This window comes from Dermacentor albipictus, chromosome 6, assembly GCF_038994185.2.
Source record: "Dermacentor albipictus isolate Rhodes 1998 colony chromosome 6, USDA_Dalb.pri_finalv2, whole genome shotgun sequence".
Taxonomy (NCBI): domain Eukaryota; kingdom Metazoa; phylum Arthropoda; class Arachnida; order Ixodida; family Ixodidae; genus Dermacentor; species Dermacentor albipictus.
In genome coordinates, this window is record NC_091826.1 from 55,219,865 (window position 1) to 55,247,149 (window position 27,285).

The window sequence follows — 27,285 nt, forward strand, 5'->3', positions numbered from 1 at the left end:
GCATCTTCGAAGTCGTGCAGAGAAGAGAGATAAAATGACAATGAAAACCTCCTGCATTTGGCGTTTCTGACCAGTTCCTCGACTCATCTACTGCAACAGCACATAGAAATAAACTGATCCCAATGCTGGCGTAATGAGCATCAATTTATTTCCACTGCAGAAAGAACCCGCTTCCAGAAGTTATCGCTGCGTCGAATCATCTGACTCGATCTTATGCCTTCACGTATCCTACCTCGTCACTTGACATAAACCTAGGCCATCCTCTGCTGTGCTCGTCTAATGATAGACCCCTGGTTATTTGATCAGTTCTGCCATACATGGCCTATTGTGGATAAATTGAGGTAGAAGTGTTTCGGCTACTCTATTTGTGTGCGTGGGAGGGGGGGGGGCGGGCGGGCGTGGTCTGTGTGCCATGCATTTGAGTGGGTCACTTCGTGTATCGAAGATCTCACTTGCAGTAGTATGCCATAAATATGGCAAGAAAAACATCTCCAGTACTCATTAAGGAATCTTTATTTCGCTCTCCTCTCAATTTCTATGTTATAGAACAAGGAAATTGAGGAGTAAGTGTTAGCACTAAGACGAACAGCAACAGCAGCAACAAAAATAACAAGTCTAGATGATCGCATGTGACTTCATATATTTAAGGAAAAAACAATAGTTACAATTACTTAGAAGTGGTTGAAGAAAAGATTCAAGCACGCTGGTCATAACTTAGGTATCCTGCTCAGTCGAGACAAAGAAAAGAAAATCAGTAAGGATTGGGGTTAACTGAAGAAAAGGATTCTTAGTAACAGGTACTACGTACGATGCGATAAGTTTAAGTTTCTCACAATTTTTTGAAGGTCACCTGCTGCTGATAACACAATTGTAGTCCTTGAAATGAACAGTTCAGAGAAATGAACATTACATGCACGAGAAAACAAAACACACATTCAAGTAATTTACATATTCACTAACTAACTTCCCAATTATTTACTTCACGGCACACATTGCAATTTACGATTTGCTGCCGGTGCATTTGCAAGACTCAACCAGTTGGAATGAATTTCCAGAATGGCACCAGTTTGGAGATATGCACCGTCAAACTATCCGTAAAAACGCAGTGTTGTTCGAATTACTTTTTTTAAACAAAAACGCTCCTTTATTTAATGAAATACAAAAGTAACTCAAACGCCCTTGTATTTCGCCCCACACATTGGGAAATATGTTTAAGCTGGCGCAATACCGGATGTTAATTTCAAGTGAATACACGTCTTGCAAACTCATCGGCTGCATTTCGTAAATTGCAATATGTGCCGTGAAGTAATTAATTATAGAGTTAATGAGTTGAGTATGTGTTTTGATTTTTCGCGCTAGTAATGTCCGCCTCTTCGAATGATCCAGCTCAGGGGCAGAAATTATGCCATCTGCCACAGGAGATTTTTTTTAAAATACGGAAAACTGAAAATTGATCAACATGTTTAACAGCTCAGGCGATAGAACTTGAAATGTCCACACTGTTTATGTTTACTTTCTGTTTCTGATACATCTCTGTATTGTGGCTGCAAAATAATAATAATAATAATAATAATAATAATAATAATAATAATAATAATAATAATAATAATAATAATAATAATAATAATAATAAAGAGTCGCAGTTCCGCCCGGAAGGCAAAGCATCGTTTGCGATAGCAAATTAGTGTACAACTAGCTATACGAATTAATATCAGCCGTGTAAATTTGAGAACATAGGCATACTAACTAAACAAACACGGTGTCACGCGCGCACAAACACGAACACATTTGACTCGATGACCGCGGAAACTCATTTTCAAAATGCCAGAGTGAAGAAGAGCGGCAGCAGTAGCGTGCGAAGTGACCTTCGTGCTGCCTCTCGCATCAACGCCAACTAAGCCGTGATGATGATGAAAAACTTTATTTATCCCTCTTTAAAGGGAAGGGGGCAATGGAATAGAGAGTTGGGGAGGAACTACTTGAAGTAGGCCTCCTTTATCCTCTCAGCCCACTCCAGGATGGCCTCCTGAAGATCGGGCCTGGAGCTGCGCAAGGCAGCCTCCCACTGCTCCTCACTGGGTATTAATTGCTTGAGGAAAAGGGGAAGGGGGTGCTTAGGGCACCCCCACATGATGTGGTTTAAGTCTGCTTTGGGAGAGACACAGAATTTACAAGAAGGAGAAAGGTAAATGGCGGGATGAATACGGTGGAGGAGGTAAGGAGACGGAAAGGTGCGAGTCTGCAGCTGTCGCCACAGAACTTCACACCTACGCGGGGATTTGCCCATGAGTGGCGGAAAGGTTAAGCGGGCTAATAGGTAGTGTGTGCAGATGTCGTGGTAAGTAATAAGTCGATCCCGCGCTGTAAACGGCACCGCCTCCGTGGCGAGGTCCGACACATCTGATGCCTGAGCCCGGACAGTAAATCCTCGGGCACTGGCATGAGCCGCCTCGTTTCCGGCAAGGCCCGCATGCGCGGCAGTCCAGATTAATGCCACAGTTTGATGGAAAGGATGGGCCAAGAGGAGAGAAAGGGCTGGCTTAGAGACCCTACCCGCTCCGAAGTTATGTATGGCTGATTTGGAGTCGCTAACGATAACTGATGAATTTGGAATTGTGAGGGCCAGGGCTATGGCCGCTTCCTCCGCCTCCTCCGAGGAAGAGCCAGGAATGGAAGCGGCCGCAGCGACCTGGCCATGAGAGTTAATGACTGATATTGCGTAATAATTTCGGCTCCCATATTCGGCGGCATCAACATAGAGCACGTTTTTAGAGGTGGAGAATTGTTTTTTGAGAGCCTTTGCTCGTTGCCTCCTGCGCTGTTCGTGATGCACAGGGTGCATGTTTTTAGGAAGTGGGGGGATGGAGAGGTTCTCGTGTATGTGATGTGGGATGGTGTATTTAGTCTTGATGATGGGTGCCGGAGTGATAGAAAGGGTTTGTATAATGTGTCGACCTGTTGCGGTGTTAGAAAGTCTGCTATATTGGGATGTGAGGTGGGCTTCTGTGAGTTCAGTAAGTGTGTTGAAAGTTCCAGTAAGCATTAGCCTATCAGTGGAGGTACGTATGGGGACTCCCAGAGCGAATTTATATATTTTGCGTAAAAGACTGTCGATCTTATCTGATTCTGATTTAAGGAAATGTAGATATGGTGTTCCGAATGTAATCTTACTGATAACGAAGGCCTGAATCAAGCGGAGAAGTTCGGCCTCCTTTAGTCCGCCATGTTTATTGGAGACTCGCCCTAGAAGGCGCAGGTTGTGATCGACTGTAGTGTGGAGTGTATGTAGGGTATATGTATTGAGCCGGTTGCTTTGAATGTGTAAACCGAGCACCCGGAGCCTGTCCACTCTAGTAACGGGGATGTGGTTTAGGATGACCTCTATACTAGACATGTGTTTTACGGCCCCCCGGTGGGATGGCAGAAGTAGCAGCTCGGATTTTTGAGGGGAGCATGTGAGATTCATAGCCCCGGCATGAGCCACGACGGCGTCTGCTGCGGCCTGTAGAGTGTCTTGAATCTCTCCATCGGAACCGCCAGTCGTCCAAAGAGTGATGTCATCGGCGTAGAGTGAAAACTTCAGATCGGGAATAGACCTCAGTGCTTGTGCCATCGGCATCATAGAAAGATTAAAAAGAAAAGGGGACAGCACTGAGCCTTCGGGCGTGCCGTAGCTAGCTAAAGCGTATGAAAGGGATTGCTCTGTGCCTATGTGTATCGTTGCGGTGCGGTTGGATAAGAAGGTACATATGTAGTCACATGTCTTTCCGCCAACCCCAATGAGATTAAGCTCTCGGAGGATGGCGGAATGTGAGACGTTATTGAAAGCTCCATGGAGGTCCAGACTGAGAATTGCTTGCGTATCTAGACAGCTATTAGGTGTAATGATGTCACGCTTCATTCGAAGCATGATATCTTGGCATGAGAGAGATTTTCGAAAACCTACCATTTCTGATGGATAAAGATTGTTGTCCTCCATGTATTTACTAAGTCGGTTAAGGATGACGTGTTCGAGTGTTTTACCTAGACAAGAGGTTAGTGATATAGGCCTGAGATTAGAAATGTTGAGTGGTTTGTTTGGCTTTGGGATAAAAATTACCCTGGCATCTTTCCACGAACTAGGGAGGGCGCCTGTATCAAAGCAGTGATTGAAGTACGCCGTGATGGCTGTGACAGAGTTGTCGTCTAGATTGCGGAGTACTTTATTGTTAATAAGGTCGGGGCCTGGTGCTGACATTGTGCGCAGGGTGGCGAGGGCATGGCGAACCTCTGCTTCCATGATAGCGACGCTAAGTAGCTCGTTGGGTTCGCCAGTACATTTTGGCATGTCAGATTTCTGAGCGGGAGGCAGATGTTTATGGCGGAGGTCGTCGAAGAATCCGTTGCGATTGTTTTTGTGTGCATGTAGCAGTTTGTTTATGCTATGGTTGTGGTGTGTGCGCGATGTGGTGGGGTCTAATAAGTGTCGCAAGAGTTGACATGTGCGCTTGTTATCGAGGTTGTCAACATGCAGCAGCCTGGACGGGTGAGCGCGGCCGCCCAGGCCGCCAGGGTAAAACGCCCCCCCCCCCCCCGCCCACCCCCTCGGGTTCTTGCGCGTGACAGAAGACGGCGCGCTTCCTCTCCGCTTTCCTCGCTGGCGTGCGCGATATTGAGGCGCGATCGCCTGCTTACCCTCGCACGCTCTCCCTCGCACATACAGCACACGGCGCGTAACGACGATTTCCTCGCCCTTGGTCTTTATACTGAAGCTCATGACGACGGCAGAAATGCGCCTGGAGCGACCGTGTAATTGGTATCAATATAACAACAACGACGACGACGACGACGACGACGACAACAGTGACGACGACAACAACAACAACAACAGTGACGACAAGAACAAGAACAACAAGAACAAGATGAAGAAGAACAAGAACAAGAAGAACAACAAGAAGAACAAGACCAAGAAGAACAACAAGAAGAAGAACAAGAACAACAAGAACAAGAGCAAGAACAACAACAACAACAACAACAACAACAATAATAATAATAATAATAATAATAATAATAATAATAATAATAATAATAATAATAATAATAATAATAATAATAATAATAATAATAATAATAATAATAATAATGTGTTTCGTTTCATCACAAGCGGAAATCAAAACGAAAGAAAACTCGGCGATTTACCTTCACAGCTCTAATGTGGGGATTTCTGATCTCCCGAGCGTCGCTGTGTCCGCTGAACGTGTAGTGTCCGGGACGGTGCTGCGCGTCCTTCAGCTGTTCTGGCTCGATCAGGTAGGCGGCGAATGTCTGCCGGAGTTTCACCGCCGAGCCCGGCCCTTTCAACACGACGGCGGAGACGAGGCCCGTCTGCGGGTTCCACTCGACGCGGTAGCGCTGCGCGAGGTCCGCAGTAGACGCGACTCGGTCAGAGCATCTGCCTCAAAGCCACACCAAGGGGCAACAGTAAATATATTTACACTGGTGATATGTTCATTAAGAAGTTTATTTTCCTTCATTTTTCGAACGGAGATTGATTACTGATAAAGTTCAGGTGAAACGTTCGTCCTTTCTTTTTTCTTCTTTGCTAACTTCGCGCCGGCACCTCATAGTGGTTTTCGCACTGTAACGTTGCGAAACGCAAGGCATTTCCTCGTTTAGTACTCGATGCTGGCTAGGCTGTGCATCTTGTTTGTTTAGAAAGAAAAGTAGTTTTTTTTTTATCGATGAAGAAACAGCCAGACTCCAGCGGACGCGGTCAAAGCATTTGACGTTACGGCTATACGTATTGTAGAGAAACCTCAGCGCGAAACAACCACCAGTTATTTGTTTCTTCTTTTACGATTTTTTAGACTTAATATACCGCCCCTCATGATGACAGTGGCGGCTTTGGTATTGCACGAGGGCCTGAAAGGAAATTATGGCTTCCATTCGACTCTACCAAGAAAGAAAGAGATAGATGAGAGGGAGATAGGTGAACCAGTGTAATTGTCCGGTTGGCTAGTTTTCATTGGGGCTAGGGGGGACGCAAGGGAAAGGGGAAGCGGTAGAAAAGATAAGATTAAGACACACAAACACAAACACACACACACACACACACACACACACACACACACACACACACACACGCACACGCACACGCACGCACACGCACGCACACGCACACGCACGCACGCACACGCACGCACACGCATACACACAGTACTGTGGAGCAACTCGTGCTTTCTGTGGCTGGTAGGAAGCTCATCATCATCATCATCACATCATCAGCTTGTTTTATTTCCACTGCCAGGATGAAGGCCTCTCCCTGCGATCTCCAATTACCTCTGTCCTGCGCCAACGGATTCCGACTAGCGCACGCGAATTTCCAAATTTCATGGCTTCACCTAGTCATTTGTCGTCCTCGATTGCGTTTAGATTCTTTTGGTACCCGTTCTATAACCCTAATGGTCCAACGGTTATCTAACCGGCGCATTACATGACCTGCCCAGCTCAATTTCCATTTCCAGATGGTAATGGAGCTGGGCAGGTACGAAGCTACAATGCATCCGTGTACGAGCCTATCGTAACCCGCATGCACCTCGTTTGTAGCTGTGTTCCACAGTCGGGAAACTGCTGTTCTCCCTTTCACAAACCTTGCTCCACCCGGCGGGCTTCTGCAGAATCGCATGCACGAGTGTAGTTTACTGTGTAGGTTAACCTAATATTAATTTTTCGTGTCCGCTCAATCACATTTAAGCGGAGGGAGGGCACTAAATTGAACTACGTATCAAGCCGACCAACACTTTTCGCTTAGCCTTTCCTGAAGTCAATTATGTTTGCCTTTCCGGAGAGTGGATGCATGTTAGAAAAGCCAAAAACGGAAAGACAAGAAAACAAAAAGAAGAAAGAAAGGTGGGCAGTGATGCCACCTTTAATTCATCGCAGTAGCAGCCCATGACGTCATGAACTTTTTATAATCCCTTCGGCGCTAATTATTAGCTTTGAGTAATAAAATACGAGTTCTTTAGTGTTTGCATAGAGTTGTAGTCTGGAGTTTTCTTGAAGCAGTAGACATTTTATCGGTTTTTCAAGCTTGAGTGTAGAAAGGGGTGCCATGACGTTATGCCTCTCCTTCAGTTTCGTAACGGATTTCACCGCCCGCTTTGCTGTGCATTCGCTTTTTTACGCTCCTTGACCACAATATATATGCCTCTTTCTAGCAATTTTTCCTACTTGCACAAACACATTTTATATAGTCACACGAGTATTCTTCAAAATACAACAGGCGGCATAAGCTTCTATAATGGGCACTATAACATCAAATCATTCAAAACAGGCACTATGTGGTTTGCGTCGATCCACTCGTATGTCTTTTACATTGAAGCTGACGAAGCAGAAGTTCCAATAAGAAAAATCTATTTGTTCGTCGCCCGGGCCAAAGAGGTAGCCCAAGCCAGAGGGTTCTTGGAATAAGGAATCCTCCCACCTATGGTGAACCGGGTTTTGACTCGGTTTACCGTTTCGGAAAATAAAAGTTTAGTTCTCTCTCTCTCTCTCTCTCTCTCTCTCTCGGTTCACGTTACCTGACAGCACTGACGCTCGATTCAAACGTTAGGAATGTGGACGCATATATCGCGCTTATCTGTCTCGCGGGAAAAGTGTGCGAGGCCACGGGCGTGTCGTTTTACTTCGTTTTCGATGAAGCTGCTCCGGGCGTCGGGGTGCACGAAGTACGGCTTAGACGCCGAAGTTTCGACCGGCGCTTCGTACTGCACGCTGTACGGGCTGGTACCCAGGGGTTCGACGTTCGCCCGGAACACCAGCGACGTCGTGGCTCGGCCCTTGCTCTCCGGGATCCCGTGGCCGTGCGAGGCCAGAGGCAAAACCTGCGAGCGGGATTTCGACGGTGCCCACCGCTCACGGACGCGCGATGACAAGGCGTCTTTTCTTTTTTTTTTGCGAGGACTTTCACGTGTGTTCTGATCACGCTCGACTTACGCGGGACCACTTGGCAAGAATAGGTATACAGTCTAGCCCGGTTATAACGAAGTCCGCGGGAATCGGAAATCACTTCGCTATATCCGCTATTTCGTAATATGTGGACTATGAAAAAAAATGCAAACATGGGAATGGGAAATTGAAATACCTTCGTTATAACCGCTATTTCGCTATAAGTGGCTTCGTTATAACTGGGCTAGACTGTATATGTTTTTTTACTGGACCACTTAAAATTACATTCCTAAAATGAAGCTTTCTCACCGGACCATTCCACAGTAGATTCCTGATGGACCCTTAAAAAATTATTATCTTATAGTAAAACATTCCTAGCAAACCCTTCCGGACTACTTCGCTGACCGTGGCTGCTGGGTGATGCTGCTGCTGTTTAGCTGAAGAGCTTGCACTTAAAAGAATAAATTACGTGCTAGATGGAGGGATCGAGCCTCCATCGAGTACAGTACGTTACCGTACTCTGACGAAGGCTGGTCCACCAGCCGAAAGCGTTTAGTAAATAAGTCTTCCAAAAAGTTCGCCGCCTCTTTCCTGCGTGCTGAACTTTGAAGAACCCCCCCATGTATATATATATATATATATATATATATATATATATATATATATATATATATATATATATATATATATATATATATAGTGTTTTCTTGGGCAGCATATAGAACTTATGTAGCCGTAACCACAAGCTTAAAAAGTTCAGCGTAGTCTAGAAGTACATTACAGAAACCCTACAGATTTCCGAGTCAACGTTAACGAGGGTGTACTGAATAATTTAATGGTGGAACAGGTTTCACAGCTTGATTGAAAGACGGTCCTTTAGAGCCGCTTTTCGGAGTTCCTCGCGTACCTGGGAATCGGTCCTCGCACCGTCTGGCCCAGAGACGGTTACGCCGGACCGGTCGCTGGCCCCCAGCGGCAGTCGCACGTATGGCGACACCGGCACGCTGGCGGGGTTGTAGACGATCACGGTGAACTGTAACAGTGAGACAGACACGTCGTTGGGAATTCCGCTTCGAGTTTCACGAACTCACGGTGCACAGAAATATTGAAGTAATAATGCGGCCAAATTTATTCGTGTTAACGAAGAGCACATCACGAGAATGAATCTCTCCAACTGAAGGCACGGCGTCCAAGTACCGGACGACCATGCTCGCGGTACTTTTGACCGAAAGACGTTTTTCACACCAACCGTCCGTGGTTGCTCAGTGGCTATGGCGTTAGGCTGCTGAGCACAAGGTCCCGGGATTGAATCTCGGCCGCGGCGGCCGCATTTAGATGGGGGCGAAATGCGAAAACACCCGTGTACTTAGATTTTGGTGCATGTTAAAGAACCCCAGGTGGTCGAAATTTGCGGAGTCCTCCACTACGGCGTGCCTCATAATCAGAAAGTGGTTTTGGCATGTAAAACACCATAATTAAATTTTTTTCACACCTGAGTTTTACTTGGAAAACGATGTACTTCTCGGCAGAAAAAAAAGAATGCCGTGCTATAGAAGGAAGAGGAAGATATACAAATACAGCGCCATTGAATTCATCTGCTGGGCTAAGTGAAATGACGCCAAGGCAATTTAATACAGCTAACTAAAGTGACGGCTACCATAGAAGTATTCCCTACATTTGTGTGCGATCTCAAAACGGCGTGGGACCACTATGTTTTTGCTTTCCTGTTGAATGCGACTCTCCACTGCCTAGGTTTGGTGTAGAACACTGTTTCGTGCAGTCCCTGCGCCAGACTATGCCGAGAGCGCTGTATTTTTGTTTGTGTTGCTCGTTCATTAACAGCATCCGGCAGTGCCATGTGTGGCGACGAACTGCTTAATAAACATAAGAATTCACGTCACTCCATAGCATTATGTGAAGCTGGCAATATATCGTTGCTAAGCTTTTCAATACCACATTAAACAAACAAATTTAGACAGGACCAAGCGTTGGCGTATACCCGCCTTCTTTCGTAATATTTGCCGCTCTTGTAGTTTCGAACTCTTGCCAAGTTGCCCAGCTTACAGCACTCGTATTCTCTGAACTTCATACTTCACTTGACAAAATAAGTTCTAAGTGTCCTCGAATAGCCTGAAACTTTGCAACTATCAAATCATGCCAGCTAAGTATTTTTTCTTTTTTCTTTTGCCGGTAGTAATGTACGGATTGCACCCCATCCACAATTTGGACTCGGGCACTGCAAGACAGGAATTAACCCCCCTCCCCCTTCCTCCCTTCCCAAGACGGCGGCCTGTGACACTCCACAAGTGCACTAGAAGTCGCTTATAGTGAAGTTGGTTGTAGCGCAAAAATATGTAGGTGGCGCCTTAATCCACGACCCAGCGAGGTTTTCTCTGCGTGAGAGAAAGAAATCTCGAAGGCTACGCTTTTGCAACCAGCATGCAGCGGAAGTGCTAGGGGAACCGGAAATGCGTCATCGACACTATGCTTTAGACACCACTTATAGCCAGCCACTCGCACCTCCCTTAGTGTTTCGGTGAGCTGACACTCGCTCTGGTTCAGGAGATGGCAGAAGTGCAGCTGATGCCCGTCTACGCCGGAGTTGGACGCACCCTGGTTCAGCAGCGATGCCAAGCTGGTGCTGATCACCCCCTGCGTGGACGAAGACAGCATGCCGTTGGTAGGCCTGAAACACTATGTGTCGCCTGTGTGCACTGCAGTCAACCACTTGATACGGAAGGAGCGTACCGTTCGTAGTTATTAGAGACTTTTAGCCTGTGCGCTACTCCGGTAAACGGAAGCGGTTTGGGCGGATTGCCGGATTTGCGGGGGCGTAAACGTGAGCGCCCAAAGCGGTGCAGCCGCCTGGTAGTGTAGATAGTGTAGAGTTCAACCAGACAAACACAGAGCTAAAACTGCAGTAACCCACTATATCCTGCTTCGCTACTGGTGCAAATTTTGGCAGTGGCGTAATTGTGAACACGATTGCGCCACTGTCGAAAATTTACACCAGCAGCTAACCAGAATATAGTATTTAGCTTTGTGTTTGTGTGGTTGAGCTTTGCGCCTCCAGCTGGCGCCACTAATCTGGCCGCTCACGTTTACGCCCCCCGCTAAACCGGCAAACCGCCCGCGCTTGCCGGAATACCGGACCCGCTAAACGTCTCTATTGTAAAAGACAGCGTCAGCTTCTTTGAAAACGTTGCCCGTTCGTCATTGATTGTTATTGAAGATTGCGGTAACTTTCTGGGCGATGTTTCAACAGCTATTTTTTAAATTTCTTTTCATCCCTCTTCCCGCTCATACTTGGTTCATGTGCACTGCCCACACTCCTGCTGTAATCAGTACTCTCCCGTAATACTTAATAGTACGGGAACGGGTCCGTTTTTTTATAAATATTTCATTTAAGTTTTATTTATTGCTTTATTTCACTAACGAATGTTAATAATACTAATCTCACCTCCACATTCCCTTAAGTAGGCCTCGGCAGGAGTGCATGTCCTATTAGGCGGTATTTCGTATCAACCGTCTAAAAGACAAAGTAAGTAGAAGGCAAGGAGAAATACGAAAAGTGAGCAGCGTGATGAGCAGCGACTGACGCGCGTATGCAAGAGGAACTCAGCTAGGCGCCGCAGATGTCCGTTTAGCGCGCGCCTCACTACATACTCCCTAACACTCCCTAACACTCCTTTGCACTACACCTTCTCCAGCTGTACGGTCAGGGCCTTGGTGCATGCGATGATGCGTTGAAAGATTGAATCGTCGCAAAAAAAAGAAAGGCTAACGCTTAAAATTCTCATTCACCTCGAAGCAGCGCCAAACTAATAGAAAAAAAAGCATTGTTCTTTCTGTAATGCGAAGCAGTACTGCCGGTAGTGGGCGAAATATAAAGCGCAGTATTCCTTAGATTGCTTAGGGTGGTGCTTGCTGGAGGGGAAATTGGCACGCCAGAGCGAACAGTCAACTGTCGAGAAGTAAAAGAAAAGTGTAAGCTGCATTCGTTTGTGAAAGTTTCACCTCTCAGTGGTGAAAGCGGAAAGGCTCGGAATTCCTTCCTGCTGTTGCCTATTTGGTCTCTACTAAAACTGCCCTCTAGCTTTTTTTTACCGCTGGATTCGTTCGGCTTTGCTGGAGTTTGTATTTGGGCTACCCCGGTAATAGGTCTTGCGCTATCCGTGAGGAAAACGAGACGACGTGAGTGCTACCCAGTAAAGACGAGAAGTCAACCTACAACAGAAGAAGATTAACAACCATGAAGGAGACATACTCAGTCATTGTCATCACAGTAGAAAAAGAAAACTTAATTTCGCACTGCTTCCGCGACTGCGAAAGCACCGTGCTGGAATGCGAGAGAGAGAGAGAGAGAGAGAGAGAGAGAGAGAGAGTTCAAATAATAAATGCAAGGTAGGGAGGTTAACCAGGACTGAGCCCGGCTGGCTACCCTACACTGGGGAAAGCGAAAAGGGGACCGAAAGATTAAAAGAAGAAGAGAAAGTCTACTGGGAATATCGTTCGGTCACTCCGTCCGGATCACAGACGCTGACTCAATCCGGTAGCTTTCAAATATCGCAGCAGCGAAGAGTGCGTGGACGCTAGCTCTATCCTGTACAAAGCTGTCGGGCGGGCGTTAGTCAATCTCGGCAGCTGCTGGCGAGGGTCGCACTCGGCAGGATCGGTATTCTCCACTGCTGTAGCATGGGCAGAGCGAAAAAGCGAAACTCTTATGTCGAAGACTGGCAATAACGAAAACGAAAAAAACATCGAGGAAAGACTGCGAAATAAATCCTATCATCACACCCTCGACGGGAGGAAAGGGCGAAGCTTGTTATACGATACCAACTTTTTTGTTCGAGTGCATAGTCTCTGAAGAGCAAGAATTATAGATAGACACGCCGAATCATCCCGAGCAACGAGGAACATCTTCTAGGAAGGTAGAAGTTAAATACGCGGAAAGTACGAGCGTTCCATGCAGCTGCTCTCTTTACTGGTTTCATGTCTCTGATATGCGTGTAAACTTGCCTGATCGTCGACCTATCGCGGGTTTAGCGCAAGTGCTACAGTTTTTCGACCGCAAGAAAAAAAAAATTGACTCGCCATCCCGACCCTGCGAAAGTGGATGGACAGTGAAAGTGTTAGAAAACCACTCAAATGCCGTCGATGGGGACATTGAATGTTTTACAGTTCCGCCTAGTCTTAGCCGTTGTTAAGGATTACGATTTTGCACTCTTTGACGCTCGTCTTATTCGCGCTGCTCTTCGGGAGTCTTTGCGTGGTTTACCCATAGTGGTCTTGCAAGGAAATGAGTTGCTAGGCAGGTCTCACTTTTATATATGAAGTTTCTCATTCACGTCACTCACTGATTTGTATGCTACTGTGACCCCTTTCCCACCGGAGCAGATTTTGTAACCGTAATCTTTAGCTGGAAGCATACGCGGAAAGAAGGAACGTGCCTTGCGTTGTTCACAGGCGCCTTATCATCCACCATGCGGTTTTGAAGCTTGTTTTGTGATTTTCTTCATTGAAACGAATACTGAGCTGTGTGTTGTATGGCCTGATTCCAAAGGGGATATGCACTTTTTTTCAGTTAAATTCTTTCTTTTTCTTTTTTGCTGACGGACACGAAAAGTCCCGACGAACTAGAGGGTAACAGCTTCGCTGTAAAATGTGTGGCATAGGGGCAGAATCCTAGGCTGGGAATCTGTGAGACATAAGCTCGAATCGTCGCAGCAGAACGCATTTTTTAAAATGTTTCTTGCAAAGTATTTTGGGATTCTGCCGTCAACACAGGCGGACAGTAAGCTGATCAGGAGAGTAAGCCCATAACAGCTATCTCTGTAAAGAGCCCTACGGGCTTCTTTTGTAGCGCGGCACTCTTTCGAATGCTCCCTCCACCTTGCAGAATTCCACCGAAAGCAGTCATTGTCCGTTTTGTGTGTGTGCGTTCACTTATTTCTTGTTTATTTGATCACGCGGCGCTATAACATTTTCGGATTGCAGGGTATGAAACTATACGCAAGCAAAACACAGCAAACTATTTAGTTTGTAGAGAAATTTGAATATACAGAGGGAGCGGGATATACAAAGGGAACACACGAAAGGTAAACGAAATACTCGCATTTAGGGAAGGGATCCAAGACAATTGAAGGAAGAGCAAACTCATTTCAATGAGAGACCAATAAGAGATACACGAAACAGAGATACAATAAAACTTAGAGTAAATCGACAAAATCGACTATGACGCACTGAGGTACCCCATGCAAGGGTTTGCTGTAAAGCTTTTGCGATCAGATAGTACGGCAGATTTGTATACCAAGTTGTTGCGCGTGTCAAGGTGCGAGCATAATCTATGACCGGGAAACAAAAAATATATGATTTATTGGTTCAAGAGTTATCGCGCTGTGCAAATACGATCGAGAGCCATGGACACCGCACCGGTACACCACGTGGGATGCTTGCACTTCATGCAGGAGCTAGTGAGAGGTTAAGTGTGCTATGATGATTTGGCGTACAGTGCGAAAAGGTCATTGACTTGCCTCACATTGATCCATGCCCTTGAGTATCCTGTTGATGTAGTCACCAGCCGCTGTATTCGAGCACGTTCCCCTGCAAAAAAAAAAAAAAAACAAAAAAAGAAAAGGGCGTCGGAGTGACAGGAGGCGTTGTTGTTAGTTTAGTTGACGTATACAATCGAGCAATAAAGCTTTTATAACCGCGAAAAAGCTTTACAAGAAGTAAAAAAAAAAGCCTTAAAGCATGCCGTTCATCCCGGTGCCAGTCTAGACTGTTTCTATTCCCTGTGCGAAAAGTTATTCTCGCCGTTTCCGTCTTGAGACGGTGTACGAAGCAGTCTTAAACTAAGAACGAAGGGAAAAGAGTCAAGTGACACCTGGCCGCATCGGTTCGCTGCCTGTGATAAAAGGAGGTGTCGAAAGCTGCCGCGAATTCGCGCATTGCGCTGTAGGCAGTGAAAACGTTACATTACGAAAGGCGTTTTCTAATTCCACGTGTGTCCACCGTACGACGGATGTCAATGTTAAGATATGCAGTCTCCACTGGAGTCCATAGAATTCATCGAATCCGTGGCCCATGGAGTTTTGCTTCCAACTGTGAGCAAAATCGCGACAGCAAGGTTGGTCGAGACTCACGTGACTCCGTCGTGGTGCTGCACCGTGGCCACCGCTTCACCTGCGCACGCGCGTGTGCAATACTGACGTGTTATTACGGTTTATATTAAAGAAAAATGAAAAACGCTGCGCGTCTGGATGCACTGCCCAACCTACACAGTCATTAGAGAAGGTTGGAAAGTTTGGTACATTGAACGTAATAAAAAAGAAAGAAACAAATAACGAAAGAATACGAAACACAGTAAATATTAAAGGGGCAGCTTTCGGCGATGTACGATGAATGCAGATAGGGTACCTATGTATGTGTATTCTATCTATATATAGGGCACCCAAGAAGCACACTCAACTGCTATTCGTAAAGCGGCCTGGAAAAACAAACACTTAACACTGCTGACAGTGCGTACAATATTAGCAAAGCTAGTAAAAATGGCGTTACGAATTATACACTTCATAGTTCTTGTCTTGACATTTATGATAGAAAACAAGATGACAGGACGTCAGTACAAGTAAATGCTATGCATTAGCGATAGCAGCTGCAGTGAGAAGACATTAAGACTAGATTGCAAAACGAAATAGGTACGAAAATTTTGTATGAGCCGCCATGTTTGTTGAAGGGCCCGCCATAAAACTACGCTGAGTACCACCAATAATCCCAATACTTACGTAGCTTTCGCAACGTTTCCTGCCAAGTATGAAAGGAAGTATGAAGGGGGTTTCAGCTTACTCGGGCCAAGTTAAAAAACAGAAATAAAATCATGTCTGCATTAGGAGAACTTAGAATTGTTCACGGTCCTCTTGAGTATTTTATACTATCAACTAAGGTAATTAATGCACAATAATTGACCAACCGCTTTTTTAAAGTATTGCTTTAAACATGAAGTCACCCGCCCTGGTAGAGTAGTGACCTTTGGCGTTGATCTGCTAAGCCCGAGGGCGAGGAATCAAATTCCGGCCATGGCGGTCGCATTTCCATGGGGGGGGGGAGGGGGGAATGCACGAACGTCCGCGTACCGTGCATTAGGTGCGCGTTAAGGAACCACAAGTGGCCAAAATTATTCTACATCTGTTGGACAAATAAAGTTTTACAATCCGATCCATAGCCCCCCCTCCCCCCTCCCTACCGCGTGCCCCATATACGTATCATGGTTTCGGCACGTAACGTCTCACAATTTATTTTAGCTGCACTATCTTCAATAATTGGAGATGTTGCAGAGCCGCCCCCTATTGACAAATATACAACTAATTTCTTTCCATAATCATAGTTGTTGTGTTCTTAGTTTTTTTCCGGGCTGCAAAGAAACTGCTCGAGAACTGAAAACAAAAAAGAAATACTAGCGACTAGGCAATTGCGCGCAGGGGCAGTGCTGCCCTCAAACCTGCTACCAACGTAATGATCGATGCTGCTCACAGACCGAAGGCTTAAACATTCATTGAGCAACGGAGATGGATCGAATACAATGGTCTTGGCTTCCACACGATGACTGTTGCATAATAGAGTCCTGAATATCTGCACGACGACTGTGGTCGAGACTGGCAATATACGGCCGCCTCGCAACTACGCCGCCAGCAAGATGGCGCACGCGGGCAATGTTGCCAGATGACTATGTGTTTTGAATATCGCCTATACGCGCCTTGTTAGAAACCCTGTGCTTGCAGCAACATGGAACTTTGATGCCATCTAGCGTACGCTTGCTGATGAAGGCTCTCTCCTTCCAGACGTTGATGCACACACTTGCATCTTCTTCCCTAGTTTTATCTGTTTACTTGCGTAATTGTACAGAATTTTTTTCACTTGGCTTGCCATGTCATTGATATCCATCTTCTCTGAGCGTATTGCACTCAAATTATTTGCTTTCGCAAAAATGAAAAAAAATGGCTGTGGCTTAGGTAAGGTTAAGCCCAGGATGCGAAGCATACTAGCCTTTATTTTAGTTGTTGAACCACTGTTTAGCCTGGTGAACTGCTGTTGCTTGGCTATATTTGGTTCGGCTAGACGAAGAAACAACTCATGCATTACTTCTTCGCCTTCAAGAGTGGAACGCGACAGCGTTCCCGTCGACCCGCCAAGGGGTGTAAGACAATGGGTTACAGGGCAGCGACTACGCGCCCCGCATTGGACGCGGTGAGCGTCGAGCAAAGCAGCGTTCGGCGCGGTAACGAAATGTGCGCCTGAGCAAGAGACGCACGCCTTAGAAACAGCTCGTTTCTAAGGCAACACCGCGTTCACTAGAGGCGCTTTTGTACCGCTTTGAAGCATCGTACTCGTGGCTCAGTGGTAGCGTCTCCGTCCCACACTCCGGAGACCCTGGTTCGATTCCCACCCAGCCCGTCTTGCAAGAGTTGAGCCAAAGCCACTTCTCCTCTGTCGTGACGTCACGGTGTCACGTGATTTCATTGCGACACCGCCGCGCCTGAGGAGCTGGGTTGAGCTCTCGTAATATGCTTCGCATAAAAGAATAAAAATCCGGAATAGCATTGTTGGTCACCATCAACTCCGCACTTCTCGTATCGGACCAACGTAATATGACTTCAGGCAAGAGGACACGAACCAGCGAAGACACCAGGGGAGGTATTCTGTAAGAGTGCACTTAGTTGACATGTTCATTTAGTGTGCTGCTGAAGTGCTGATTGGCTGTGACGCCTGGTGGCTGCGGACGTGCAGCGCAGCCCAGCCAATCAGAACAGCAGACGAAATGGACATGTCCACTAGGTGGACTCTTACAGAATACCTCCCCTGGTGTAACACGCGACCACAAAAAACAGGTCACCTGAGTGTGCATCTCGGAGACAAATATGACGAGGAATAGGCATCAGACAAAAGGCTGCACGATACTCAAGATATTAACCTTTACTTTTGATTGCAACCACAAATTTGCCCTTTATTTCTTACAAGAATGAGTGAGAACGTATAATCTTTGTACGTGTAACATAACCAAATTGTTTGAAGATGTTTTTTTTTTGTTCGATCAAGCCTGTTCTACCTTGTAAAAGACGTTGACTGTCGGATACTGCAGTTTTGGGAGTGTAATCGTGACAAGTAACTTTAGGGCTGTATTTATTATTCTCTATGGTTCTTGTGTGGCGTTGGTTTTCTGTGTTTGAGCGTCGTGGTATCTTTACGTGAGCCATTAGGTAATTTCTGGGTGCAGTTTCTGGATTTCAGTATACCAGCAGGAAAAGCGTATCGGGTGACATGTGACGTCACACGATGCACTCTATAATTCACGATGTCGTATAACTCATAACTTCCACCCCTCCCTCCTTAAATTTGAGGAAGAAAGAAAAACGGGATAACAGCAAGCGGCTGTCTCCGTAGCAAACTGTCTTCAAACAATGTCTCGCAATGTTTTTGGTTTTTCTGATAAGCCTCAAAAATGGACCTACTCACAACCAACATGCTGATATGTTGACATGACAACATGCTGGCATGTCTTCTGGGAATGTGGCTTATCGGCGCAACATAATGATGACGTCACTGAGATGGTAATCATGACGGACCTGGCGTGCTCATCTAGGTCTGATTCTCTGTCTTCAATATTCATATTGAAAGTTCTCTAATCTCGCGTATAGCTTTCTGTGCACAATGAGGCTAAAGCTAGAGGGCTTCTGAACATACGTTAACTGCGCCGAGTAGCCCGGCAGAGTTTGACAGCACTTTAGATTTTTTTGGGGGGACACTGAATCAATGTACCTTCCACGTGCGACAGTTTCGCATTTGCCAAAAATAAGAAAGACAAAAACGAAAGGATAAGTTAAGTTTAACACAAAATGGTACGTCTTATGCATTTTGTTAACGTAAGCGCTGCACTTAAAGTGCACAAAAAAGAAACACTTTTGATAACATCTTTCATAGATCTATTTTCGTTAATTTCACGGTAATAAGTTGGTTACTATAAGAGAAAATTAAGATCAGAGTTACATATATTTTTAAAATTTCGTTTCTGAACCGCAGCTCAGATACGTCAGTTCTACGACACGGAATTCAGAGCCTTGTCTCGTGTTTAGGACGATGCGGTTTCATAAAAATTTTTGCAGCTACATTAAGTCTCTGGGGGTCACTAAAGAACAATTTCGTGTATCTTAATGATGATAAGCTAAACCTGAGCAGACGCTGTCAAAATCTAAGACACTACGGCGTGCGAGTGCTGGAACTTCAAGGTGATGTCGCCACCAGGCCTCTTGCTTTTCTTTCTCTGGCTTGTGAAGTGTCTTCTCGTAGTAAGAGTGGCTATCTTGATATTCTAGAAGGGCAGTTTGCTAGTACAGCTTCACCAATTTTTTCCCATTAGTGTCTCCTTATTAACACATCTGTTCTATGTACCCCCAGCTTAATCTAACGCAAATGAGGCCTCAGCAATGCTTTCAGGATCGCGGTTACTTGGGCTCTGTAGCTTTCTCTACATTCCTAAAGAAAGTACAGCTGTATTTTCCTTCAGGTATGTTTTATAGATGCAGTCCACGGTAAGCCTGAGATGTTCGCATTATGGCTAGTGCTGCCATGAATATGTATGTGCACATTCCATTAGGGTTTTACTGTTCATAACGATGTTCAAGTGTCATTTATGCACACGCGCACGCTGGCAGTAGATACGCTTTAGGGGTGCTTAAAGTGACAGAGTGAGTCAAAAGGGCATCTGCTTACCCAACTCCCTTGCTCTCTCAGAGGCGTCCTGTCGACCATAGAGAGAGAGCTGCTTGCAGGCCTGCGGAACGAAATTCAGTGTTAGACGGAATATAAAGTGCAAAGGCTGAAGCGTCTCTCTCCCTCTCCTTTTCTTTTTAAATAAATATGGGTAACTGTTCTAGCAGGTGAATTCATAGTTAGGAACCTGCGCCGTCTCAGAGAGCTTTCAGGCTCTTTCGTGCAGGCTGATTAGCAGAGCATTTTATATAAAATTGTGCGTAATTCTTTTAGCAGATGTACGAGAACATCGAAAGGATAGCGGTCCCAGTTGCGACACCGTTTACGCTGCAGTCAACAAAAGCGTGAGGAGTTCTAGCAGCAACGAATGTCTTTTTTTGTCTACTTGGCTGGGATTAGGCTTGTGAGGATCGCCGAGGGGCATCGATGTCTGATCGGCAGTGCAAATCAGCAGCACGGTGCTACCTTCATGGCGTTCATACAATGTGATTGTATGCGCATCTCTCAGCAAGCTTGGCAAAGGCTTACGAAGCCTTTGCCAAGCTTGTAGTTATTATGAGTTTTTAATTAGATTGATTTGAATGTACGGTGTATGTACATTTCTGTATGTGAATTGCTGTAGTCTTCCTGTAGGAATTTGTTTGTACTTCATGACTCACCATGTCGAAACTGTGCCTGCGTGACTGCAGAGTGTCTAGGGCCTAGTCAGGTGACCACGTGTGTCACCTTTAGCCCTGTTCACCTGGACAACTGCATATTGTCTAAATTTCAATAAAGTCAAACTCATAGCCAAGGCCGCGAATGGTCTTGGTGCGGGGTCTGTTGGTCATCGCGACAGGCAAGGGCGCGTGAGGTGAGCGCCCATCCGAGGTCAAGGCTAATTAGGATGTGGACAGTGAAGGTTCTGGGAAGAGGGGACAAGTTCGTCGAGCAGTATTGAATCCGCAATTTTTGGGCGCCGTTATTTCCAGTTCGAATCGTTCATTTATATTGCAACGTTCTGTTCGCGTAACTCGATTCTCACGCTTTCTGGCAAGAACTACCACGGTTCCCGCAAGGAAGTCCTGGCGTTTGAGGCTGTAGAGCTTGATTGAAAGATTATGACAATGAATATCTCTGTCTGGTTAAGTAAAGCGTGCTCTGGGCACCTTCCTTACTTCCTTTACGGGGTGCTTCAAGAAATGCGTTTGATATATTCTAAAGGCCAGGAAGGTGTGACTACTAAGCGATTACCCCAGGATCGCTTTTACCACGGAGGTCCACATGTTATAGAGACCCGAAGTAGCAAGTCGATAAAAGAGTATGACACTTGGGCTAATTAACATGCTGCCATTTTCTAGCTTCCCGCTTATCTATGATAACAGAGCAGCGGCTCCGGAAAGGCGATAGTCGCGGATTCAATCCCCTGAGGACAACTATATTTTTCTCAACTGTGGAGCTGTTTTTCCTGAGCAATTTGTACGCATTTTCCTTGTAGTTTCGTGCTACAGTCTGGTAGATGACATGCTATCACGTTTACCGTCTCTGTAGAGAGTTTCTCGCATGGACTGCCCATTCTCTGAACTTGACAAAACTCACCGAAGAATAAGAAATTCGGAATTTATTCTGAGATTGTGCACTTTTTATGAGTCTGACGGTGAAAAAAATGTACTGAAAGAAAACTCTTAATTTTAGAATTATTCGAAGCCTTGAGGGCATAATAGTGAATAAAAAGCTCGTGCTTACTTGGAGGAATCCATTTGCGTATCGTATGAACATCTTAAGGTTGGGTCGCGTGGTATAAAATCCCGTCCACGTACGCCCCGGCAGATCTGAGTAGGGCAGCAAGTCGTCCGAGAAGCTAGGCCACGTGCGAGAAGCCTCATGAAGCGCCTGTAGAAAAAGAAAAAAACCTTTTGTATGCGTTATCGCAACTACAATTACAACGCAATACATGGCGTTCTTGCCGACTTCCACGATTTATTCGAATTGTCTGGCATCAGTTCACGGCTTTCTGTGACACAACAAAAAAGAGTTCGTCACTTTCCTTGGGATAAGCCCAGTGCAATACCTTCGATAGCACTGATCGAAGAACGCTAAGCATCGTCGAATAAGCAGACACATATGGCACACAAATTTCTACAAGATACTGAACATAATTTTATTAGTTAAAAAATGTGCTGCGATTGGAAGTGTTCGTGAGTCACCTACAAAGATACGATTAAGGAAATCGAGAGTATTTGTAATTTTCGAAAAGGATGGTGCTTGATGGACGCCGTCTTCCAGCGCGACCCCAACGTTGGAGATCACGTGATCGAGCCCGCGCTGCCCCGCGGACGCGTCAGACCTTATAGCAGCAGAGCGGACTGTTCTAAACGGACACGCGGCGTGTAAGTGTAAGCTTATTCTGCGCGAATAATTTCGTGGCACGACCGCGTTCTTGATTTATTTTGCCCTGCAGTTCTTCAATAGAGTCGCCCCCCCCCCCCCCAAAAAAAATAGCTGTATCATCCGCGTACCATAAAACTTCCGAGCACGTTAACACTGACGGACGATCGTTGACGTATAGCGAGAACAAGACGGGCCCAATGACTCAACCTTGAGGAACGCCCATCAAAACACTATGTGAGGCTGACATGAGGTTATTAATTACTACATACCGCTTCCGCTAGCTCCGAGATATAACTATTTAGGAGATACGATATTCGCCCCCTAAAGCCATATGTATACAGTTTATGCAATAATATTAGATGATTAACCGTATCAAAAGCTTTCTTCAAGTCTAGAAATTCAACAACGGCAGTTATATTATTATGTAATGCTGTATTAATCAATGGTGTAAATGCAAGAACTGCAGGTGGTGTAGATCTATGAGGACAAAACCCATGCTGCGGCGTGTAACATGGGTAGCATGGGTAACCAGCATGGTTATCCATGCTGGTTAGGTCAAATAATAATATGTTTACGTAAAAATTCCTTCATGCGTGTAGAAATTATTTTCTCGAACAAAGTAATAAATATGCACAGAGCAGATATTGGTCTATAGTTGCTGGGGCAGAACGATCTCCTTTTTTATAAATTGGTACTACCTTTGCTACTTTGAGGGTGTCAAGGTATTTTCCTGCTTCCATGGAATGATTGAACATATGCAACAGATGAATGCCGAATATATCTATATTATATTTCAATAACCTGAAGGGAATTCAATCTAGTCCCGCCGCTTTAATTACAGAAAGGTTTTTCACTACCGTTAACATATCCGCCAATTCTATATCATGCATCGCGAAGCTATCATTAACAGGTTACGTCAGCCATCCATACACGATGACCTACTTTATTACCGCTCAGATCTACACCGGTTCGCAGAACTCTCCGAAGCAGCTGAAACAAGGTCCCCAAAAGAACGCGTACGCGAAGAAATTCATAAATCCATTGGGTTCAGGCTCACGATCACAACCAGCTAATATTACAGTGGAGAAGGCCACTTACTATCCTTCACCTAACAGTCCACCTACTTCCATTCTTTTCGACGCCGTTAATCATACAGTCACTTCAGGAACGCCGGGCGGAGTAGCTATTAACGAAAATATCCAATTTGCAATGAAGCTCTTTGTACTAAAAACTTCGTCACTTAATGCAGTTAGTCGTGATTTGATTACATGTTCTCTTGAGTTATCGCTACAGCTATTGTGGAGCAAGACTTGTGCTAGAGGTACACAGTTTATGATATGGTTGTGGTACACCGCCAGGACGAATATCACAGGAATGGTGCTGGTCTCAGGAGCTTTACTGGGTCAATGTAACTTTGATTACCGGCAGGTTTTAATAATTAATTGAAACTTTCCGCATGAAATAACCAAAAGCAAATAAAGAAATGACAATTGCTATTCGGGTGATAAATTAGCGACGTCACTACGGACGTTGATGTTCCTCCTGTCGCTGTTCCTGTTCCCTTCCTCGTGTTCCCCATGGAGGGATCGCTTTTATATGCTTTCCTCCAAGACTCCGCCAGGCTTCAATACGCATTACGCAGCACGGACCTGGCGGAGCAGCTCTGGGCTATCCAGCGAGCCCACGATGCTTCCAGGAAGTTACAACTTCCGGTCCCAACGTGGGAGTAGCCCACTCTGTGGGACCTTGCGCCCCGTAGCTCGCAGGACCTTTCTATAAAGTTACTCCATCCATCCATCCATCCTGTTATTTGCCGTTTTCGTCTATGCTGGTGTGGGGTGTAACCAAATGAAAAGACACTCCTGTTTGGTTACGAGAAAGCTTTAGCTTTGGGCCATTTCCGATGCCGCCATTGTAAAACGCAGAACTACATTTACGAGACGACAACGGTAGCGATTTGAAGAAAAAAGAAAAAAAAACTGCAGAAATATCGTCAGCGTTGTGCCACCGCGCGTCAGCCTTCTGCTGCCACAGTGAAGGAGGTAAATTCCATATGAATTGGCGACATTTTAGTGGGCATTGCACAACATTTAATGTCTCAATCTCTTGCGTGCTATTGGGCCCTGTTCGAGACAGGCTCTCAATGGCAGCTCTAGACAACGAAACGTTTCACTCACCTGTGCGTAGCACGCCGGCGTCGAGTAGACCACGTGGACTTGTGGATTCTGCTTTCCGGCTATTGGAATCGCCCTCGCCAAGACTTCTTCTTGCCTCTCGAATTGTTTTTCAGCGTAGGTGAAGCACATGTCGCATCCGGCCATCACCGCCACTGTGTCGTTGGTGTATACTTTTGCCTGCATTCATGCATTCGTGCGAAACCGTTCTCTCTCTCTCTTTCTTGATCCCCACACCCTCTTCCCCAGTGCCGGGTAGCGAACCGGACGTGCGTCTGGTTAACCTCCCTGCCTTTCCTGTCTTCTCTCTCTCTCTCTCTCTCTCTTACACGTCCCAAAAATCTATGTTACCACCAGGTGCGCAGGCGCAGTCCATGTATTGGTCGCAAGAAGCCTGCAGAATAAGTATACAAAGTCTTGACCAAGAAAGAGAGATGAAGAAAAGAGAAGCGAAGATAGGGAGACAAGTACGACACAGGATTGCTACCCTACGCGGGGGAAAGGGAGTTATGGAATGAATGGCGAGAAACGTGAAAAAAAAAGAAATATACAATGAGGGCGGTGCTTTGTACGTAGGTGCGCGTCGAAACTACAGTGACTCAGTGAGGTCTCTCGACTTCATAGACGGCAGAAAGGCAGCTATTACTTTCTGAGTTGGTGGCACCAGTAGCCACGGTAAAACGACGTTTTCCACAGTGAGAGGTTTTGAATCCATGCAGTTTTTCTGGCAAAGTCCACTTCGGCACGTGGGCTTTATGTCGATACCGAGTCAAATCATGAGTTCGGCGCAGTCCCGGCAAGGTGGAGGGCCGCAGTGCATAGGCAACGAAGAGCTGTCTTAGATTGCCTAAATTTATTTATACTGGTCTCCAAGGTGCATAAAATTCACATTCCAAGATGTCCTGAGATCGGCGCATATGCTATACGCAAATTGCATATCTGAAGTATCGAACTTTCAGTTGTGCCAATTGTCAAGCGTCAACGTTCGTTGACTTGCTTCCGACCGCTTAGTTTCTAACGAGGCTGTCGCTGAATTCGCAGCCACGATGGTGCACGACAGCCTGAGCGCCTTCGCAGTCTACCTTCTTAAGCGTCGCGTCGCTGATTAGCATCAGGCGAGAGCGGTGGGATGCGTGTGTGGACAGAAATAGTTCTACCTGTACCTTTACGTCAGAAGGTAGCGTCACTGTATTGTGTGGACTGTCTTTATTACCTTAAATCGCTTCTACAGGCTCAGTCACCACGAAGGGCACGTTTTTGCGTCTACAGGGAGCCCGGTTTGTCCTGGGATAGAAGCGAGCAGCGGCTTTTTACACTCCCAATTTTGTTCCACATAAGTGCCACTTAGTAAGAGGAACACTTTTGCGGATATGTGCCACTTACTGGAACTTCTGTTTAAAAGAGGATATTAGGGGTGATATGCGAATAAAAGTTCCAAGCTCGACAGAAGAAAGAACCGAACTGATGAAGGGCATTCGGTGTAAATGGGTTCCATTTAATAAGCTTATTCTTTTTTGCAAGCATGTTCTATTCACTCAGTGGAACATTTAAGGAACGCGATGAAGTGTGTACCGAAATTTTATCGCAGGATAAACAAATAAAAAACAATTAGTAACATAAACAACAGGACTTTCTTTAAGCGCAACATTCCGTAGCGTTTCAAGGGCGCATATGATCTTCAGGTTTATTATTATTATTTGCGGGCAAAGTTTGTGGTAACTCATCCACGCCTTTTAGTGGCAATTATCGTGAGCTGCACTTACCTGTGATTGTGCGTACTCCACGAGAACGTTCGGACTACGTTCCACCTGTGTGACACACACACAAAAAACATGTAATTTGCTTATTCATCAATTTGGATACAAATACAGCCAAGTAGCCCCATCGCTGGTGGAGCGGAAGGGAAGGGCAATTATGGCGTAGGTCTGACAACATATGAAAACGCAAGAAATTAAGCCAAGCTGAATGTAATACAATAAATGAAAGCGAAGGAATACAGCAAAGTATACATTGAACGAAATGCTTTTAAAGCATCACAAAGTAGTTGCACAAATAGAGTGTAACCAAAAGCGGTACAGTGATCAAGCAGTTCGATGAAGTGTTCGCAATGGCAGCAGGAAGTAGGTTCGAATACGATATACAGCGCGGGGATATGTTCAGTCTAACCAACTACTGACATTCAAGTTCTTAAACAGGTCCTCAAACATGCTTTCAAAAAAGTATAAGAAAGCGTTGCCGATCCATCTTAGAGGCTGCAGGGAGAACGGGAATCAAATTATACTGCACTGCGTATACAGCAGGGAATTTTCAATCTCGTAGCTAAAACAACAAGAGGTCGCTTGCTCTCGCTTCCGCAGTGCCGCCATGCAGCGTCGTCATAAGCAGCTGGCCCCACCAACGCTAGTGGCTGATTTAATGAACGCGAGAGCATTCTCAGTAATAAAGAATTGCCAATTTTGAATTAAATAAATTAAAAGAAAGTGTACACATCTCTGCAATCTCAAAACGACAGAAGAAAGACGCAGTTTCGCACGAAAAGCGAATCATTGATTGCTATAGCAAATGAGTGGTCAGCTATACGAAGCTATGATAGTAGTTTTATCGGCTGTACAAACTTGTAAACATAGGCATATTAACTAAATCAACAAGCACGGTGTCATGCGCGCACAAGCAAGCACGAGCACATATCACTCGATGACGGCGGAAGCTCTCTGTCAAAACGCTGGCGTGAGGAAACGCGGCAGGAGCAGCGAGCGAAGTCATATTCGTGCTGTCCGTCGCTTCAACGCAACGTGAGCGCCGAGAACGCACAGCACTTAGATGGGGTCGAAATACGAAAACGCGCGTGTACTTAGCTTTAAGTGCACGTTAAGGAACCCGAGGTAGTCCGAATTTCCGTAGTCCCCCACTGCGGCGTGCCTCATAATCAGATCGTGGTTTCGGCGCGTAAATACGACAAAGTTTTACCACACAGCACGCACGAAGCAACGAGCGTAAATACGACAAAGTTTTACCACACAGCACGCACGAAGCAACGAGCTACCACTTG

The 27,285-nt window shown here is 45.7% G+C and overlaps 1 protein-coding gene and 1 long non-coding RNA gene across 2 annotated transcripts in view; one reads left to right on the forward strand and one right to left on the reverse strand.

Moving 5' to 3' along the window:
* LOC135907807 (uncharacterized) overlaps positions 1 to 27,285 on the forward strand; it is a 265,994-nt gene that overhangs the window by 159,249 nt on the left and 79,460 nt on the right. The window lies entirely within an intron of this gene.
* LOC135907802 (lysosomal alpha-mannosidase-like) overlaps positions 1 to 27,285 on the reverse strand; it is a 53,125-nt gene that overhangs the window by 12,606 nt on the left and 13,234 nt on the right. The window contains exons 7-16 of the mRNA XM_065439547.1: positions 26,000 to 26,044; positions 24,240 to 24,416; positions 21,418 to 21,564; positions 19,693 to 19,753; positions 15,072 to 15,111; positions 14,460 to 14,529; positions 10,447 to 10,578; positions 8,834 to 8,959; positions 7,665 to 7,862; positions 5,179 to 5,391 (exon numbers count right to left, since the gene is read on the reverse strand). Of these exons, the coding sequence (XP_065295619.1) occupies positions 5,179 to 5,391; positions 7,665 to 7,862; positions 8,834 to 8,959; positions 10,447 to 10,578; positions 14,460 to 14,529; positions 15,072 to 15,111; positions 19,693 to 19,753; positions 21,418 to 21,564; positions 24,240 to 24,416; positions 26,000 to 26,044 (1,209 nt within the window). The remainder of the gene's footprint in view (positions 1 to 5,178; positions 5,392 to 7,664; positions 7,863 to 8,833; positions 8,960 to 10,446; positions 10,579 to 14,459; positions 14,530 to 15,071; positions 15,112 to 19,692; positions 19,754 to 21,417; positions 21,565 to 24,239; positions 24,417 to 25,999; positions 26,045 to 27,285) is intronic.